This window comes from Gymnodraco acuticeps, unplaced genomic scaffold, assembly GCF_902827175.1.
Source record: "Gymnodraco acuticeps unplaced genomic scaffold, fGymAcu1.1, whole genome shotgun sequence".
Taxonomy (NCBI): domain Eukaryota; kingdom Metazoa; phylum Chordata; class Actinopteri; order Perciformes; family Bathydraconidae; genus Gymnodraco; species Gymnodraco acuticeps.
In genome coordinates this window covers 3,583,303-3,603,807 of record NW_022992265.1, presented here as the reverse complement: position 1 = coordinate 3,603,807, position 20,505 = coordinate 3,583,303, and the positions used below count along the sequence as shown (strand labels likewise).

Here is a 20,505-nt window from a genome sequence, read left to right as displayed (position 1 = left end):
ACTGAAATCCTTTTGCAAAACCACAGTTGGAATGTAATATTTCTACAACCCTCCTTCCTGGCTCTTTTTTTCCCACTGGAATGTAGGTTAAGACCGTTGCCGGTAGAAACAGCACAGTTGGTGGAAACATGGTGATGAAGTCTCTGCACTAACAGGAGCTGCAGTTCATGTCCAGAGTTTGGCCTTTTGAAGCTCACAGCTGCACATCTTCAATGAGGCGTTCACAAAAAACACTTTTAAGCAAAGTCCCTGCATGTTTTAAAAGCTCTAAATGGTTTGGGACTGGCCAACATTACAGGCTCTCTCTGTCATTTTATAATCCGGCAAAAACTCTCAGATCTTATGCTGCTGGGTTTTTAAATACACACAATTATACACACAGGAAAAAAGCAGCAGATCTTTTTAAAATATTTTTTTTTATCTATGCTCCAAAGCTATGGAACACCCTACCAAAAGCTAATAGAGAAACTGGCTCTATTAACTTTTTTTTAAAGATAAAAGCCTCTTGATTTATTTGGCTCATAATTAATATAATTCTTATTCCTTTATAAAAACATTTAAATCAAAATGTGTTTTTAATAAAAATAAACTTGACATTTTTTAATATTATTATTATTAATGTTCCCTCTTCTCTCACCTGAAAAAATAGACCCTCATCTGCTGCTCATTTCAACTACATAACGCCCTTGGGTCCTCCCACCTCAGTGTATTATTGAACCGAGCTTAAAAATATTCCCACTAAGCATGAAATCCCTGGCAACGTCATTGAGAAGCAGAACAGAGGACTCAGACTTATCTGGTTATTACAGCAAAATGTCTGAGCAGTTATTACCGTAATCTGTAAGTGATGTTCTACAAAGTATTTTGTGATATTTTATCAATTCCTGAATAAGCCATTTTTGTCTCCACTGTCAGATACCGGAGCACAGGGTCAGCCACAGAAACAGATGTATTATGTATTACTTCACACTGCTTAGGTTTTACAAAATACGTATATTAATATTTGCGCTTACCTCACCCCCGATTGTACCTTCCAATATAGGATTTTAAAAACATATTTCAACTCCAGCTGGTCTTTTGGCACCAACAGTTTACAGTGCTATAAGCTGATTATTACATTAACAATACAAGTATGTCAAAAACATTGTTACCAAAATCTTTACTTTATGATCATAGTAAAACACTAAATGTATGCAGATCCTCTCTGGCCTCCCTAATCTCTAACTGCCCTAATTTGGTTTTATGCTCAAGGACTGTTCAAAAGATTGGCCTCTTGCTATGGTCATAAACAACAATAATACTCAAAATAAAAATCTAAGAATAATAAATCAATCAAAAATCTAAATAACATGAAATCTTAAGAATATGGTGTAATCCTCTATATGATTTCACATATTGAAGGCATATAAACACCACCCTATGTGTAGCAGGTCAGCACTGCTGCCAAATGTATGCGTCTTCCCTGCCAGTAGCATCCTTTGGGATCTGCCTTTCCTTTCATTCCCCCAACAGGGAGCTCAGAAACCAGCCAGGTTCTGCTTTCCCTTTGCCTTACCTCCAACACTCTGTTTAATCCACTTGTAAAGGGTGTTAGTAAGTTAGAACACATTTGTCATTGATGTACCAAGGTACAGAAATTAAACATGTGAAAAATACTAATTATGCTCTGTGATACATTTCCTTCTGGGCAGCATTCGTGTGTCTGGCAAATGAGAAATACGCAGGTCAGAGTGTAACGCAGCAAGGGGAAGTATAGCTCTGATCTGAGGACTCATTTCCAGGTTTTGAGGGAGGGTATTTTTTTGAATCAATTACACAGACTCACTTCTAATCCCTGTCAATTTAGCCACACTCCCCATTTGCATTATCCCATTACTTTGCAACCAGCCCCTGAAGAGAAAAACACTTATTTTTGTATTCCATAGACTTCAAATCTAGGCAAAGAGAGAGGCTGCAGGATGAGAGAGAAATCTATTACTGTTCACCTTGACAGCAGCCACAGAAACGGGGACATCTACAAAATGAAGTCTTTATGGAGCATATATCTCCACCTGAGTACTCTCCAATATGAGAAATTGTAAAGGTGTGTAAAGATGGGGGACAGAAAATACATTTATCCTAAAAAGAAATAATCATATATAGGTTTAATCATTCATAAACAATTGGCTTAGACACCAGAAGTGTTTACAAGGAATACATATCCTGTAAGAGACTGAAGAATGGTGCCTTGCCAATATATTTGTATGGGGTTTTGTCACTGAGAGTGTCAGCACAAAGCCTACTGTACGGAGTGTGTGATGTCCTTACCGGGGGGGCAGCCAGCCAGCCGTACTTGTCTTCAGTTAGGTTCATGTCTCGGTCAAAGACGAAAAGCTGATGGTAGCGCAGGTTACCCATATCCAATAGGTTAAACTGCCGTCGGGCATAGTGGTAACTCTGATCGTTCCCCTCTCTTGGGAAATCCAGCCACTCAGGATGGCCGAACTCATTCCCTGCAACACAGAGAAGGTTATTAAAGAATGTACATAATGAGGGGGAAGGTGCACAGTCTGTGAATTTGAAGACTCTATCATGCCATGTTATGTGAGGTTCTTTTCAGATTTTGTGCAATTTTTAACAAGATAAAAAGAGAACGATCAAGAGACAGGAGTCTGCGACAGTTTCCGACCTTCTTGTAACCCCAGCAGAGGTTAGTGATTTCCATATTAAAACAGAACCACGATGCTTCTGCCACTGCAGCGTGCCAACCTTCCTGTCACCCAGGATCATGAATAAAACTTGCAAACAAGTGAAAACATTGCAAATAAATCCCATAGCTTTCATTTAGGTCTCGTATATTCAACAAATATATGCAAACATTATTCATCAGGATATATTTATATATTATTTCTGCATAACAGAGAGCAAACTAAAAAGCAAATGGGTAGAATTTCCAGAGAACTATTCATATGTCCGACACAAAGAAGGACTCTCTCTAGACATCTCCAAACTGTTGTGTAATTAATATCTATTAAAGCATTTACTTATTTCTTAAATATTCGGTCACCTCAGAACTACTGACTACTCAGAAAGATCTTAGCTAAACATGTTTGTATTTCAAAGGGAAACAGGAAGTGTTACAGTAAAGACTTCAGACGGGCAGCTTGGAGCAGAAAGGGTTACACAGTCCAGATGTAAAGCTGAATGCGTACTGCTGTGGGAAACAGCGGTCCTGTTTCTACAACGCCGTCACGCTGGGAGATGAGATGATGAATCCGTCATCGGATGTCACCACAACATCAGAAAACAACAGCCAGGATAATTGAATTCCCGGCAGAGGAAGAAACACACAGACGAGAAGCAGAGGAAGATGCATGACAAAAAGAAGAAGAAGAAGAAGAAAAAATACAGGCTAGTTTTTTTTATTTGCTGCTAAGAGCCCCCGACCATTAAAAAAAAAAAAGAGTGATGGGATGAAGTGGAACAGACAGGGTCTGACAGCGGATTCTAATGAAATACATTATGTAGGTGTTAAAGAAGTAGCAAACAATAAGGCATGGACTGCCAACTGAACAAGCCCACTGCAGCACTGAATTAGGGCAGCAAAGACAGGCAGAAAGAGAGGAGAGAAGGAGAGAGCCTTTTCTTGTGACATCTGCATGAATAACAAGCCTCCCACGCAGCTGAACTTCAAATGCAAAGGAGAAAATTACACCTCAGACTTGCAACACTTTCAGTCAGAGGCAGGTTTTCTTCCCTGCACTCCAACAAGAACAATGTGTACACTACACATTCATTGTGCATTGGAAATGACTGTTTTCAACAAGCCTCATCGTGCACAGGACCCATATTTTTTTCTAGATTTGTGAAAACAAATTAAAATTGTACGCCTCACACATTTAATTACTGAGTGGATATGTCAAGCGGTTTCTTCAGAGATCTACCTAAAACACAGAGGCCAAGTCCATAACATTTTAACGTTAAACATTCTTAAATATAAAACGTTGATTAACTTTCCTTATTTTTTAAGTTGTAGTCACCACTATTTTTCTAAAATAAAGTAGAAGACCAAAGTTGAAGGAGATGAGTCATACATTACATTTTGCAATCGAAAAAAACAATTACAAATGACTGTTATTAAATAAGGGCAATACAGCATGTATACAACACAAATGAAAAAAGCTTAGAAAACAACATGTGTGGCTATGTTAGTACCAGACCATTAGATGAGAATGTTTTCTTCATAGGTCATAAAGTCAGAAAAATAAACAATATACTTGTCAAAAGTAAAATCGGATATATTTGTGAGACCATTAAAGGTTTAGCCTTACTGAAGTGCAAGAGAGAAGGTCAAAAGATCAAAACCATTCGGTGTGGTTCTTTGTGGGAGTTTGAAATCGATACTGTATATTATCATTTACACCATGTGACCATTCATTTTGAGTGAGATGACGGTTGCACATTGCACATGGATGTGTCTCGAAGTGAGAACAAATATATTTTAAAGCACACCATGGTGTTTTATGGATAATAATAATGCTGCTTTGGATAGCTCTGGATCATTTGGTGTGACTATCTTAATAGTTTCATGTTGCCTAAAAAAGAAATTAGAGGATGTAATGTAGTTCCGTTTCCAGAGGGCTGTATTCCCAATTCCTAGAAATAACCACAGACTGTAATTAGCCTGCACTGCATTGGTTCAGCCAATCACAATGGGTCTTTCGAACACTATTGGACAGACCCATTTCCAACACTATTGAATAGACCCATTGTGATCCTATACAGGTTATCTAACCAGTGTCATCTCAGTGCCGAGCACACTGCAATTAGGACCGAAAACACGCTCGTGAACTATCAGCCGGAGGGCGGGGGGAGCAGTGTGTGGACCTGTCAACGAAACTTACATGATGCCGAATTTAACAACCACATTTAAATAATTGGTTTAAACGGCATAATAATAATAAGGACGATCGTCCGTTCTGTGATTCTCCAGAACACACATGTTATGATATTAGGGTCATGCAGAGTGAGATGAGATCGCTGTCCCTTCAAAAGAGAGAGGAGAGAGAGAGAGAGAGAGAGAGAAGAGAGAGATATAATCTAGAGATATCCTCGATATATCTCTATATCTCGTACTATGCTCCATTCTCTCTTTCGTCATCTCACTGGCTCTCTTCCTTCTCTCTTCTCTCTCTCTCTAGATCTCTCTATCTATATCTCTGCTCTCTCTCTCTCTGGCTCTCTCTCTCTCTCTCTGCTCTCTATTCTCTGGTATCTCTCTCAATTATGTGTGGCTTGTGCCATGTGTGTGTGTGGATGGCAGAGTGACAGTTGAGGGAACGTGTGTATGTTTCTGGAAGTGAAACGAAGGAAGCAGAAAAACAGAGGTCTGTGGTGATTTTTGTGAAACAGAAGAACAGCTAAATAAATGCAACGGCCTCCCAAGAAGAGCTCGCCTCTCTCCAATCATTTAGAGCTAAAGTGGGTTATTGAACCTGAAGCTTGTTGCTTCTGCCCTCCTCGACCACGGTCTGGGAGCCGACAGGAAAATTCAACACACAGATGGGCCAGTCCGCCCCTTTGTAGCATATTATTTCGATGAGAGATGAGCAGATCGCCACTGGGCTTTCAACTAAAGACACAGCCACGCAAAAAACTATAGGTTACTTGCGTAACCCCAGTTCTCAGAGTAACACGAAGTGAGATGTCTCACTATGGGATGCGCCTCATCGCGGAGCAAACAGAAGCATCAATCTCATTACGCCAATCCTGATTGGCTGGAGATCTTGACGTCAGCGTCAGGGAAATCACCCCCCTATAAGTAGCTTGCGCCACAACGCATGCGCCCATTCAAAATAAGCACCTCTTCTCGCTTCACCATAGCAAGGAGGGCCGTCTGGTGAGACATCTCACTTCATGTTACTCTGAGAACTGGGGTTACGCAAGTAACCTATAGTTCTCATTCATAACACTCCGTTCGATGTCTCACTATGGGAAATTGTAGCTCCCGTATTGCCAGACGAGCTTATCTCGAAAATCACCAAACCAACCAGAACTTAACAGGTAGAGCTCTGACTCAACCAGGTGCCCAGCACTGCTTGAGTCACACTGGGAGCAGAACGTCCAGCCTGTTAGGAGGCAGACAAAAGTGAGCGGCGAGGACCAGCTCGCCGCTGCACCAATGTCTTTGATGGAGACATCCTGGACAGAGTCCAGAATGCAGCCAGACTCTGAGTCGAAAGCGCTCGCGGACCCGAGGGGTGCCTGCGAACTCTGACTCGTATGAGCCCCCAAAGCAATTTGCTTCCACAGACCAGTGGGAGAGCCGTTGCTTAGTAACAGGCTTGCCCTTATAAGGGTTAGCCCAGGACAACAAGGGGTTGGTCATTATGACAAAGCACCTTGATCTGTCCCTGTACGTGCGTGAAGCACGGGCTGGACACGGCAAATCCGGCCGCTGTACCCCGGAGGAATACAGTGGCGGGGAGGATGCCTTAATGTCAAATGTGGTATCCGAACGACCGCCTTAAGATAAAGGCAGGGTTAGCTTCAACCACACTCTGTTTTGCCCTGGGGCAAACTGAGTGCATGTAAACTGTACAGATAGTGCTATGAGTGCCACTGGCTCGCTTGGCAGCTGCCAGGGTCAGCGTCATGTCACACTGCATTTTAGATTGTACCACTCACGGGCCAGGCCCATAGAGCCAAGCGCTCTGGGTGTGGGTTGAATAGATCGCCCCCCCCCGCTTGGGACAGTATGTCCCTGCGTAGTGGGAGCTGCCATGGCTGCCCGCCACAGCAGCTGATTATATCTCCGCTAGCCAGTACATAGCTGGCCAGTGCGGAGCTATCAGGATGAGTGTGTGGCGTTGCTCTCTCACTCTGGCCAGAGTTGGGGGTATCAGAGCCAGGGGGGGGAACGCGTACAGAAGGCCCGGGGGCCAATTGTGCGCGAGTGCATCCACGCCTAACGGTTTGCATTTAGATCGCGCATCGAAAAGAACAGCTGACACTGAGCGTTGACTTTCGATGCGAACAGATCCACCAGCGGCTCTGCCGTAACGCACCCACAGCTGGCTCACAATCCTTGGATGTAGAGTCCAGTCTGCATAAAGTGGTATACCTCTGGCCAGTAGATCTGCCCCGAAGTTCCTCACTCCCGGTACGTGCGTCGCTCTCAGAGAGAGGAGACGCCCTACCGCTCCATAGGATAAGTTTGCGCGCCAGTGTGTGTAACTGGAGAGAACGCAAACCCCCTTGGCGGTTAATATACGATATTGTGGTCGTATTGTCTGTCCTCACGAGGACGTGATGTCCCCTGAGGAAAGGCAGAAAGAAGCGTTTTAGGGTGAGAAACACCGCTAAAAGCTCCAGGTAATTTATGTGCGCCCGCTGGAGGGTCTCTGCTCCAGAGACCCCTCACCGGGCGACCTTCATAAATACCTCCCCATCCTGTCAGACATGCGTCCGTGGTGACCACTTTCCGTGAAAGGACAGCACCCATAGGCACACCTCGTACTAGAAAAGTCGGGTTGCAGCCAGTGGCGCAGTGCCATTACGCATTTCACAGTAACCATCACTCTCCGCGCGCCATGGCGCGCAGGGTTTAGTTTTAGGGCGGCCACCCAGCGCTGAAACTCCCTCATGTGTAAGCGTCCCAGTCGTACGACCAGGATGGCTGACGCCATGAGCCCCAGCAATCGCAGGCATGATATGAAGAGAACATGTTTGCGCAGCTGGAAAAGAGCGAGACAAGCTCTGAAAGCTTTCACTCTATCCGCTGACAAGCGAGCTGAAAAGGGCACCGAGTTCAGGTGTAAACCCAGGAAGAGTATAGTCTGCGCGGGGCACAACATGCTCTTCTCTGTGTTTATTATGAAACCCAGGTTGAGGCAGGTGCTTTACGAGGACATTTGTCTGCGTAACAGCCTCCTGCTCCGACTGTGCGAGAAGCAGCCAGTCGTCCAGGTAGGTCGCCAGGCGAATACCCTGTTGTCTTAACGGGGCTATCGCGGCCTTCCGTACATCGTACAAACACCCTTGGACTGAGAGACAGACCGAAGGGGAGTACTCTGTATTCATAACAGATCCCCTGAAATGCGAATCTCAGATATTTCCTGTGTGGGTAATATACTGGGATGTGAAAATACGCATCTTTCAGGTCGACTGATGTGAACCAGTCGTCTTGTCGCACGAGCCGCAGCAGAGATGTGTGAGTGAGCATTCTGAACTTATATCTTCTTAGATATTTGTTCAGAGCCCTCAAATCAAGTATTGGCCGAATCCGTTCCTCCCCGTTTGGGAACGAGGAAGTACTTGGAATAGAAGCCGCCCTGACTCTGCTCGGCGGGTACAATATATATAGCCCTCTTTTCTAGGAGAGAGAGAATCTCTTTCTCCAGAATATGGGCTGACTCTCCTCGGGCCTGCGAATGCAGAATGCCCGAGAAGTGAGGGGGGGGTGACAGCGGAATTGGAGTCTGTAGCCCCGTGTTACTGTCTTGAAAAACCTCTTGGCGGGCTTGTTTATTGGTTTTATTGTTTTTCTTATCATTTTTTTTAGCTGCGGCCCTCGGCCTGAAGCCTGGATGCGTCAGCGGCAAATGTTTAATGACAGAGGAACAAATAGATTTGTGACATTGTGTTTTTGCGGACTTGAGGATGGTGTTGAGGCATCTCTCGAGGCGGCGGGGAACACATTTAGAGCTGGGGAACCGTGGACTTCCAGCTCTGTCACGGAGGGGAGAAGGAGGGGCTGTCACGCCGCTCGCTTCTTCTTCCTCGCCTGCTGGCCGAAATTCTCTGGGTTGGCTGCGCCTGAGCTGCAGCCGGACCGGAGATTTTCTGGGCCAGCTCGCCCTCGTCTCCAGCCTGGGCTGGGGACTCGGGGCGGGCTGCGACCTCTGCGTTTTCGGTGTTTTAAACCGAGCAGGGTCAAGGCAGCTTGGGCGAAGGACTGCTGCTGCGAAGGCAGCGGCTGGACCCTTCGAGGGAGGCAGAGGTGGAGTGCCTCGTCCTCCCTCTTTTTCGACTCACACCTCCTTTGCATGGAAGCAAGAGCGGAGCCGAAAATTCCCTCGGGAACGATGGGCATATCCAGCACATCCTCCTTTTCCCGGTCTGGGAGGTTTGTGAGGTTGAGCCATCTCGCTCTTTCCTGCACCACCATGATCCCCATTGCCTTACCCGTGGCCTGGACGCGCAGCGTTGGACACGGAGACAGATGGTCTGTGGCCGCCGCCATCTCGTCCAGAGTGGCTGCACCCGGGTTACCCGACAGGTCCTCGCAGAGCTCCGCTTGGTAAGCGGTTAGCAGCGAGGCCACATTCAGGGCCCTGGCGGACAACGCTGCGGCTTTGTAGGACCGTTCAGTCATTGTCGACTGAAATCGGTCCGACTTTGCCGGCAGCGTGGGGTTCCTGCTTGGTGACGGGCCCATCCTCGGTAGGAGGTGGGCTGCTACCAGCGGTTCCATGGGCGGTATGCGGAGCAGGCCGAGCTTCTCCATTCGTCACAGTCTAAGGAGGAGGCACCCTGGATTGGGACCTTGTTGCTGAAGGGCCGGTCTCTCCACGAGACCGACACCTCATCCAACATCTCCGGGAAGACCGGAAGGAGTTGTTTCTTTGTCCGCGCTGCTTGGGGAAAATGTTTCCCTTCGTAGCGGGACCTGGAGGGTCTCCTTGGCCATTTCAGGCCACGGGATGTCGAGTCTGGCCGCAGCGCGTTTTGCACACGGCCTGCAGGTCCATACTCAGACAGGGCGAAGCTGGTATGCTATCGTCTGGGAGAGCAGCCCTCGCTCCAGGCTTTTGCAGCCTGAGCCGATGACATGAAGATGTCTCTCTTCATGTTCATACCGACTCGGACAGGAGGAACACCGAGGCGTCCTCTTCGTCCTCGTCGTAATTCAGCTCGAGGACATCCTCCGCGGGTGAGACCATGGTGAGGTCTAACTGGGAGCCCCAGCTCGGTAAAGCGTGGGGTCACCGTTCCCGCGTGTCTTGCCGCCACCGGGTCCCGGCCTGCCAGGGCGCGGGAATCCGGTTCTGCGGCCATCGCAGATACTGAGCCCCAGACCGGACATGGAGAGGGGTTCACTCTCTGTGGCAGATGCCCCCCGCGTCTTGACTGCACGGCCGGCAGGTCAGAGGACATGGGGGGTTCCTGCTCCGACAGGCTAGCTTGGCGTGCTAGGCCGTCGGCGGAGGCTCTTTACGGTGAAGCGGACACAATGTGCGCACGAGCCGGGGTTGTCGATAGCGCCTCGGGCGGTGTTCCAGCCCGAGGCAGGACGAGCAGACCTGGTGTGTGTCTGTGCCCGAGATCTTCAACCCGCAGCCGCAGAGTCGAGCCACCGAGTCCCTGACTCCTCTGGTTGTGAGGGAGAGGGGCGTCCATCTTGTTCGCCCCGTGGCGTGGAGAGGACCCGCTCTCAACAGGTAGGTTGGGAGAAAAAGAGGTAACCACCCTGTCCTTAATCCGGAGAAAAGGACGGTGTGGGTCTTTTATTCCCAGAGAATACTGACTGGTGGTGGCAGTATGCTCCTTTTAATCCTTTCCTCCTCCGTGGGGAAGAGAAAAGAAAAGACTTCCTCGCTACCGTGGTGTCGGTAGTGAGGGAGCAAGCTAACGCTAGCTTGAAAAAATCAGACCTAGCTTACTTTCCGGGGAAAGAGAGCGGCGAGGTCGATTTCAACAATAACTAGCGTTAGTAATTACCGTCTTCCTGCGAAGCAGAAGGAGTAGCCGGCAAGCGCCCGTCGACCGAAATGGTTATTTGGGTTCAGTCTGTGGACCGTGAAGCTTGTCCGGCTACCATAGAGATGTGCTCTGAAGCGAGAAGAGGTGTTTGAATGGCGCATGCGTTGTGGCGCAAGCTACTTATAGGGGGTGATTTCCCTGACGCTGACGTCAAGATCTCCAGCCAATCAGGATTGGCGTAATGAGATTGATGCTTCTGTTTGCTCCGCGATGAGGCGCATCCCATAGTGAGACATCGAACGGAGTGTTATGAATGAGAACTGCGGCATGTGTACAGCTCCTTATCTACTGCAATTAGTGAAGTGCTTTCCTCTGTGGTGAAACTATCAACACTGCACCACAGAGGAAAGCGGCAGAAAGTCACCTGGAGTTAAAGAGAGCGGGGCTGCGGGGTTGCGTTGCGTGCATGGCTTCCTTCTGCAGGTAACGGGGAGACGCCTGTGCTATGTCATCAGATGACAAGAAGAAAGTTTGCGATTATAGCTTCCAACACCTCATATAAAGCTCAAGAGCTCTCACAAACAGGATGGACAGGAAAGAGGGATGTTATACTGTAGTGTGGCAGCAGTTATGCAAGGCAGCACAGAACCTTAGCGCTGTGTTAGCAGATGAAGACAACTCCTTGATACTTGGCAGGACTGAAGACAATGCCCTTCTGAAATGTCGGTGAGAGTTTCACAGTGTTCTGAAGTCTAAGAACATCCGCAGTAAGCTGCAGCATTGTTGGTAGAATCATGGCAGGAGTCCCTTAAAAGGTTAAAGCTGCCAGATTAGACCGAGTTGTTTTTGTTCCTGCCGTAGCAACACAAATGAGCAATTTCACCACGGATGTTACAGCCGCTGTGGGCTGTGTCACGGCCCTGACCACCAGTCAGCAGTTTATATGTCTAGTAGGCATGGCTGCCCTCAAGCAAAAAGACAATGAAGTTCTCATGAGTGTTCTTCCGTCCCCAGAGGGTGTCAAATATCAATCTCCCTGTTGTCCTCAGAGCCCAGAGGATGAAGAAGCTTCCTCAGCTGTCTGAATCATCCTCTTTCAATAACAACAACACCACTGTGCGGAATCGTTTGGTTACTAATGTGTATTGACCTGAATGTCTTGTATTGAACAATTCAACGCCCTTTTAGACAGTGAAGGAAAGTAACAAAGTACCTTTACTCAATAATTGTACCAAACGAATGTAAGATACTTCTACTTACTTAAGGGTTTAATTAAATAATGATTTCTATTTTAATCTGCTCCATTTCAGAGGTAGTACTCTGTGCTTTTTACATCAACACTTTTGCATCCCATATATTACTAGATAATTTGCGAAAGAAAGATCCTACATTATAATGAGCATTTGCAATACAATGTGTTGTTCTACAGTATAATCAACCACACACAGTAGATAACTAGTAAGCCTTTTTGCAACCAGTTACATCAAAATGCATCTTCCATGGTTCTGCATGGATAATAAACTAAAATATGAATGAGTTATTTTACTCTCATACTTTAAGTAGATTTCCTTAATTTTACCTGGGGGTTTTTCTCCACGGGTGCTAGGAGTTTGAACACTTGTAAGATGTCAAAGTTTGACAGTCTTTGTTGAGAGTTTTCTTCTATACAACCTCCTTATTTTGGCCGTTGCAGGCTTTCAAATATATAGTATGGCTAAGGACATGCTACAATTTGACAACCTTCCTTCAAGAAAAAACAAACACATTTTCTTGATTTTCCTTCCTTTTTTACAAAGGCAGTCGTAGTAAGCTGCTATTCTCTGGATTCAGTTGCTTTCTCATGATATCAGGATCTCAAGAGGGAGCAATGGCATACAAGAATACTCTCAAACACAGTGCTAGAGGCTCCTCCCTTTAAATAGCACCTAAGGAATAAGCCTCATTATTACCTCGGGGAACACAATCTCAAGGAGAATATAAATCCACATTCAGATACTCTTTCACTGCCAGGCATCAATATGAGATGCTCGATGCATAATTTACTGTTTTGGTGTATCTGCCCCCAGTCTGACTCGACAACATCTACAGTACGTTTGAGTTCCTTCATTTCCCAGAATGACTTTCGACACGCCCTAGGGAAATGGTCTCTGTGTTGCACTGTGTTGCATGTAGCAGGTGAAAGAGAGCTCACTCACACTAGTAATAAACATTTAATGATGAAGTAAAAGTGAGAGATGGATCAATGTGTGTAATGCACTGTTAAGACTGCAAATGATATGGTTGTAATTCACACGACTGACAACACAAACATGAAGGTGTAAGGGCTGCGTCCCATTTCCATGCAGGTTTTGAGGACGCATCGTATTGATATAAGAATGCTAAAACTACTTTGTCAATGTGCTGTTCATAGACAAAGGAACCTGTGGAGTAACTCGCAGCTGCAAAAACTAATTTGGGATGGTGATAAAAAGTCTCAGAGAAAACTTCACAAAACAAACTAACAAAAAACTGGAGAAGCTGTTTGCTTTCTCTTGAAGTTTAACGAGCTGCAGTTTTCCAAAGCGGAAGCTTGATTGACATCTGTCTGCACACGTTGTTTCGCCTCTGGGAAAGGATCTGTAAAGTACTTTGATTTCTTATCATGAAAATTGAAAAAAAGGATACTATGAAAGTTTATATAAAGTGCGCACTGTATACAATTAGTGTGAGATTTGGCGTTTGCTTCTGGGAGCTTTGTTTATCCAGCCAAATAATGCAGCGTGTAATTTTGCCAATTTACTACAGTCTCTACTTTCTGGTTGAAGATTCTCGTCATTAGTAATTGGGCTCAATTGAACTAAAACTAGCATTTAACTCTCAATGACACATGATAACCGAGCAGGCGAGGCATTGGTTCCCTTGCACTACAATGGCCTGTGGTGTGTCACCCTCTGATATGTTAGAAAGGTGAGAACGCTGGCTTTTATTTTATTGCTCTTCTGATTATGGTTCGCAATTGTATCCAATGAAATAATGGCTCCCTTCTCTCTGCTCTCTCCAGCCTTCTTTCTAGTTATATTCTGAACTGCTGCTCATGACCTTTCTCTTTCTGTCAGCTTTTTTTGTGACCACCGGGAAATAATTAAAGACTTCAAGCACGCATGAACACAGCGTCTCTTGCTGTCGGCACTGAAATACATCTTGTTGAAATTTTCCCATGGGCCCACGTAGCGCTGATGATGCAGAATAGGTCACCGAAACTGTCCGAGTAATGAGAGTTACTGTACTTGTCAGTGTACGTGATTTTATGTTCACAACTCTTGCCTTGTTTGTAAAAAGTCGGTGTGAACAAAGAACCAAAAAGCTGCAATGGATCTTTTTTTTTCTTTGGTTTAGAAACCGAACAACAGGGATGAACAAAAAATAATGAGCATTTTAAGAAACTGTTACTGTTATATGATACATTTTGATCTGGTCCAAACTTGACCGGCGCAAATAACAACACAAACACATGACAAACTGTTTCATGCCAACAGTGTGAAAACTGTGTTTCCATTAATGGGCTTTTCCTTATTAACCAAACTCTCTGCGAGTGTGTGTGCGGCACATCGAGGCAGGGAGGCCATGTTGCTACATACACAAATGAATCTGAGTGTAAGTTAAATCAGGATGACTATCTTTGCACTTCATTCTCTCTCTCTCAACTGCCACTCTACAAATCAGCCGATTAAGGGCAATTCATTATTTTACTTAGAATACCCGTAATTTCAACCAGCCAATCATATTGCTTCTGTCAAACTCTGAATATGTTCTCCTCCCTTCAGTCACCTGCCATTTTGGGGTAAAATGGCTGCACCCCATTAACTTCACCACCTCCAGTGAACAGGTGGAGGTCCTCAGAAGTCATTCATAATCATTTCCAGATTTTCAATATTCCCATTATCCTACTACTACCACCACCAATGTTTTTCCCGATGAGGGAAAAGGTGTCCTTTAAAACATAAGGCGATGTGGTCTAATCTCCCAAAACATAATCTTTATATGTTTGTTCACATAGCGATACATCAGATATGTTCAATGAATTACCTTACGATTGAAATGAACATAGCAATAAGTGTTGGAAAGAAATCAAAACAATGTCCAAAACAGTGTGGCCAGATAAGCTGAAGCTTTGATAAAAGCCCTCAAAAGAGCTACACTTCATTAACCATGCAAGTGCATCAGCGTCTTTCCTCTGTATTTACTTTGAGTTTCCTAATGTTATTATTTTATAAAGTCTAGCGGAGATGATTGATTTCCTGTACAAGTTCATTCAGTGCCCGTGGAAGACTTTGACTCTTCTTTTCATTTCAGCTTTAAAGAAACACATTGGACACACCTCCATTAGGTGATCATTTCCCTCTACGATAACACGGCAATGTCTCTCCCATATGCCTGCATTAATCACCATAATAATAATAATAACCTTCCTCTGCCTCCTCGCAGCTTAAATAAACCAGATAGCACATTCTGTAACAAGGATGAAATATGATGGATGCTCACCATAATACACACATGAATAAAAGCATGATTTGTGTCATATCTTGGGCACTGTTATCTATGATAAAGTACTGTTAGGAGTTCTACTCAGAAATATACAAGGATAGTTTTATAAAATCAATCATTAAAGGCTTATTGCATTTTTTTTTTACAATGTTTGACTACAAAAAAGTCAGACAGGTCAAGAAAAACTAGTCAAGATAATGAGGTTGTAAACAAACCTACTGTAAGCCAGAAACAGCTATAGACTACAGTTAGTAGTGTAAGTAAGTGTTTTACCCTATAGCCACATGGCTTTGTGGTTGGCAATGTGGGTAGGTCAATCTAAATGACTATTGGATGTATTTCCATGATATGTAGTTATGGTCTCCAGAGGATCAGAGACTTGGGTGATCCTCTGGATTTCCCTTTACTACCACCAGCTGGTTTACATTTATGTTTTTAAATTAAATGTTTCATTAACAAAAAGTTAGCATTGAGCTCAAATCACATTTGTGCCTCTATCTCACACAGCAGCTAGGATTGGCTTTTTCTTTGTTTAATAAATAAATACAATTAAAATACAAATTGGTTATTACTAGAGAAAATAAGCACTTTTCTCAATAGTAGAGATTATATACTGTATAAGGGATTGATAAAAGGAGCATTCATAATATATAATAATAACCTGTATGATCTTTAAAATGCATGTTGCCCCGTTGGTCTCTGTCCTTAAGATGTGACCACATTTCCTGATTTCAGTAATTAAGGTGTCAAATTGATTTATATCATAACCAATGATAAAGGCTATCTGAAATACAAAAAAAAGGTTATGGCATTTATTTTAATTTTGTTGCACTTTCTAGATTGATCATCCATGGTAAAGGGTGAAACAGTAACTAAACGTGTGTTGGAAAATATTGATGCTTAAATGTATGGTGCTTCCAATAAAGATATGATTAATGGGGGGAAACCATGTTTACACAAGGTTATGTCAGACAGATTTTCAGCAGGCACATCCCATTACTCTCTACACAGCCCTGCATCAGATAAGGGCCTGACAGTGACACAGTCCCCTCAGTAATTAGCTGCACAAGAAGGAGCCAAGGATCAATTTGTTTTCCATTGAAGGGATTTTGGCAAAAGAAGATCAATGACGGAATCAGAGGGGAAGGGAAGGAGAGAGTAACAGGTTTTAGGGGAGTGCAAGGAAGAAAAAACACATAAAGCTGCAATCGTGATGCAATGATTATTTGCACTTGCTTGATTGATTTCTTGTTACTGTGTTAATGTACTCTCCCGCTCACATTTGCACATTAAATAAGCATTACTGGTCAAACAGCAGTGGTGGGAATGCCTTTTTCATCTAACACCACAAGCCTGAAAGCACAGTAAGCTCTCTGTGAAATTATCCATTTGAAATGTATGAGGACGAAGCGCTGGTTTTCAATTCATTGGCCAAGGCTGCAGCATAATGGCTGCCTGTTGCATTGTAGCAAACATGAATACAGAGTGCAGGGAGAAGTTTTTTAGCTCAATGATTTAGACTGTAAAACTGCAAGGTTATCTTAAGTCTCTGTGAGCCCTGAAAGTCAGGAAGTGCGAGCGCTTCCATTCTGTCCCTGCTGATGTAATGATAAAACCACTGAGGCGTTTCATTACTGCCACGCCACTTGGTGCTTTAATGTCATTGACACTCCAACATCCTTCCATCTCTCAGCAACTCAAATAAGGATGCTCCCTCTGTCCTCTCACTTGGTGGTGGTCATGAGTAAATAATGGGTTTTTCTAGGCAAGGCACTTCAAATTGAACGATTTGCTCTTGCTCAGCACTGACTAAATGACTCCGTCGTCATTGATCCATTGACACGGCATGTCATCTCAGATCGCCTTGATTGTCCATTTCCCTAATGCTTGCCCAATGGCCTGGACACAGGGATGAACTCCAGGGCGCTGCGACTTTGTCGATTTTGAAACTTTTTTTCCAGCTCCCCGATTTTGTGTTATTCAGAGAAAAGCTTTTAACTTTCATCCTTTATTACCGTTATCAAAAGATGATAGCGCCATTCTCTTTGTCAGCTAGACAGCGATTCTCGAAAAAGAACAATATTCCTCCTTAATAATAATACCGGTCTCCTGTACATAGCTGCTGTTCAAACCACTGAGAATAACCTGAAAGAACCAGACAAACTCGCAATTCAACTTTAATTTAAACACTGATTTGCGAGTTAATTTGTCTGAGTAATTCTGACAGCTTTGATTTGAGGTAATGGAGCACAATTAGGTGTAATTGTTAAGTAATTATTTTTAAAAGGCTTTTTAAAAAAAAGGATTTAATTGTATTTCTTTGAGTTCTTTTAATGTGCTCTGTTCATACTACAGAGAACTTTGAATTGACTATGATACAAACAGCTACAAACAATAACTGACAGACTTGATGCATGAGAGGTTTCTACTAAAGTAAAAATGGAAAGTTGTAATTGTCTGTTTGAATCAAAATCATAATTGAATTAAATAATTATTTACATCGCCACTTTAAATAAATGAAAATAACAGAGGGAGTGGAGGAAGAAGCATGTGTCATAGTATCTTGAAATACAAATTGGTAATAAAAGGCTTGCTGTTCAGACTGGGGAAACTGCATGACGCAGGATCATTAACATCTTCCTGTGTTTCATTTTAACCTCTCTATTTGTACTTAATTTACAGGATAATAATACACATAAAGGTCTGATTAAAAAAAATGCAAATGAAAGTATTTACAAATTTGATGCCAATGAGAAGTTTGAACAAATGTACTACTACTTAGACAATACTTTGACTATAATTATTCTGGTTACAAATCTGATGTAGCCTTGCAAGAGAAAATGCTACTACTGAACATTAAGCAACTGAACCTCAGCTAAGCTTAATAAATTCATTGAGGTTTTACAATGAGTTAAGTACCTTTATCACGCTCTATTATTATTGCCTTATATAGCCATATTGAAGCATTTGAATATGTTATTGACAGGTTCAGGGCCCTTTCTAATGTGTCTCTCTCTAAGTAAGTCATCAATTCAGACCATTGATTGATACTATATACATGTATGTTGATTGACTACATGTAATAATACTGATTGGCTGCGAGTCAATGTGGCTCCGAATCCATGAGACACGAACCACCAAGATTACAGCTTAAGCTATACACCAGCCAGAGAATCAGATATAATTAGGATCGACTGTCCAACTGCCCACATGGGGTCTCTGACATCCTGTTCATTATGAGCTTCCCTGTTATGATTGTCCATCGAGTACATCTGCTTTGATTGTATCCCTCCTACCCACACACACACTGAGCAGAAATTCAAAGCGTGCTTCATACTCTTTCATCAAATAAGGCTGGACATTTGTGAATACTGAATAATAATGAATCCAAAGAGGCAGCACAGGCACTGTAGAACATATTGAATTGTTTGGACTCAGATCACCTAGTCACCAGGTGGAGCTAAAATGCTGTATATCAGAGTGGCTCCTCCGAGGAAATACGTTCCATCAACCAAAGTCAACTTAATTAATTATTATTTTATTATCTTTACCGGCAGGCCACCATAAAGCATAGCACAGATGATGTGTTGAAAATGAGAAGCATCTCAACAGAAACTGAGAATAGGGATCAATTTAAGGAGACAAATAAAATGAACACATCAGATCTTTGACTTAGCCGTCTGTATTTCACCATCAGCTCTGGAAAGTGAGTAGCCTACTAATGTCAACCTCACTTCAAATGGTTCCGTTGATGCTTAAAATCAGCCTTGACTCATTGGTCGCAAGCTACTCTAGAGATATATCCATTAAATAAAAATATAACAACTGAACCAAAAAGAAAATTAGTGACAAGGTGTATTCAAGCCTTTTTGAATGAGGATACATTTATTATTGCAGAGTCTTACCCTGAAGCTGATATGAATAAAGATACACGTCAACATAGCACAAAAGATAACACCACTAACAGTAGTGCAAATGAACACAGTAGGGATAGCTCATCAATTCAACATTTAAAGTGAAGCCTGTTCCTGCCGGTTGCCTGTGGAGGACGTGGATGGACAGGAGAATAAATGCGCATTTATATCTGTTCTGTGAACACTTAGGTTTATTTTTGTTTCTGCCTGAGGGGAGAGGATCCAATTCAGGAAGAATATATTACACTTAACAAAAATGCACCGAACAGGAAGATCATACCTGTTTCTAAACCGCTCAATGTCACGCACAATTATATATTATCACTTGACCACAACATTTGAATATACATGGCATATGTATATAATATATACATACATATGACACACGATGTGACACACAATGTGAGAGCTGAATCAACAAACACAGTATGTATATTGTAAGATAAATTGGAATTGGAATGTCTGTTAATAAAATTCCTCAATGCAAAAACCTAGTTACAGTATATAATGTATACGGTATATTTTTACTACAGGCTTATCTTCTAATCATTATTTAAAATAATATATTTGTTTTTTTAAAACATAAAATTACATAATTTACAATTACAAACAAGAGTGAAAAGAAGCAATTCGTCACATTTTTGCTTTCCATGTAATTAAAATAAGTAATACATTGTTATGGATTCTTTTTTGTCAATGGATTAATTGTCTTAACACAAAAATGTCCCTCAGGACTTCTTTACCTGCACTGGAGAAGGAACATTATATGTTTCTAATAGACTGCTAAATATTATGTATTCTATATGGTATACTTTTAGGTGTGTGTTTCCATGATCACTCACCTATGAAGTTGAGGTAGCCTTCTCCTCCCAGACCATGAGTGAGGAGGCGGATCATTTTGTGCAGCTGTATGCCGCGGTCGATGACGGGTGTCATGGGAGTCAGGGAGCTCATGTTGGTGTACATCTCCTTGTCCATCAACCAGAAGGCCAGAGTCTTATCCCCAACCAGAGCCTGGAGAGGAGGGACATGTTTTATGACCCACAGCAAGATAATCCACACTATGAAATGGGATCTTGTAGAAAATACCTTACCTGATCATGACTTTCTGCGTAGGCTATGCATTTCTCTCCATGGCGCCTGTTGGTCAGTGTGTGGACGATATTGCCAATATCCCAGTCCTCATCCTTACACTCCTTCAGGATCTACACAGTGACAGAGAGGGTTTATTGAAAAGGCCATGATAGATGTGTAGCTGAGAGATCCATCCAGGCTCTGACGGATGTCTAAAGCTTAGTATTTCAGTTCTGGCACTCTTTCTACCCGTCTTAAGTTTACTCTGGGTTACACTTCTGTCTCAGATCAATCTCTGCTGTGACATCTC

The 20,505-nt window shown here is 43.3% G+C and overlaps 1 protein-coding gene across 1 annotated transcript in view; it reads right to left on the bottom strand.

Moving 5' to 3' along the window:
* Positions 1-20,505, bottom strand: part of gbe1b (glucan (1,4-alpha-), branching enzyme 1b) — a 118,000-nt gene that overhangs the window by 35,335 nt on the left and 62,160 nt on the right. Inside the window, exons 11-13 of the mRNA XM_034207095.1 lie at positions 20,216-20,326; positions 19,964-20,135; positions 2,308-2,492 (exon numbers count right to left, since the gene is read on the bottom strand). Coding sequence (XP_034062986.1) covers positions 2,308-2,492; positions 19,964-20,135; positions 20,216-20,326 — 468 coding nt within the window. The remainder of the gene's footprint in view (positions 1-2,307; positions 2,493-19,963; positions 20,136-20,215; positions 20,327-20,505) is intronic.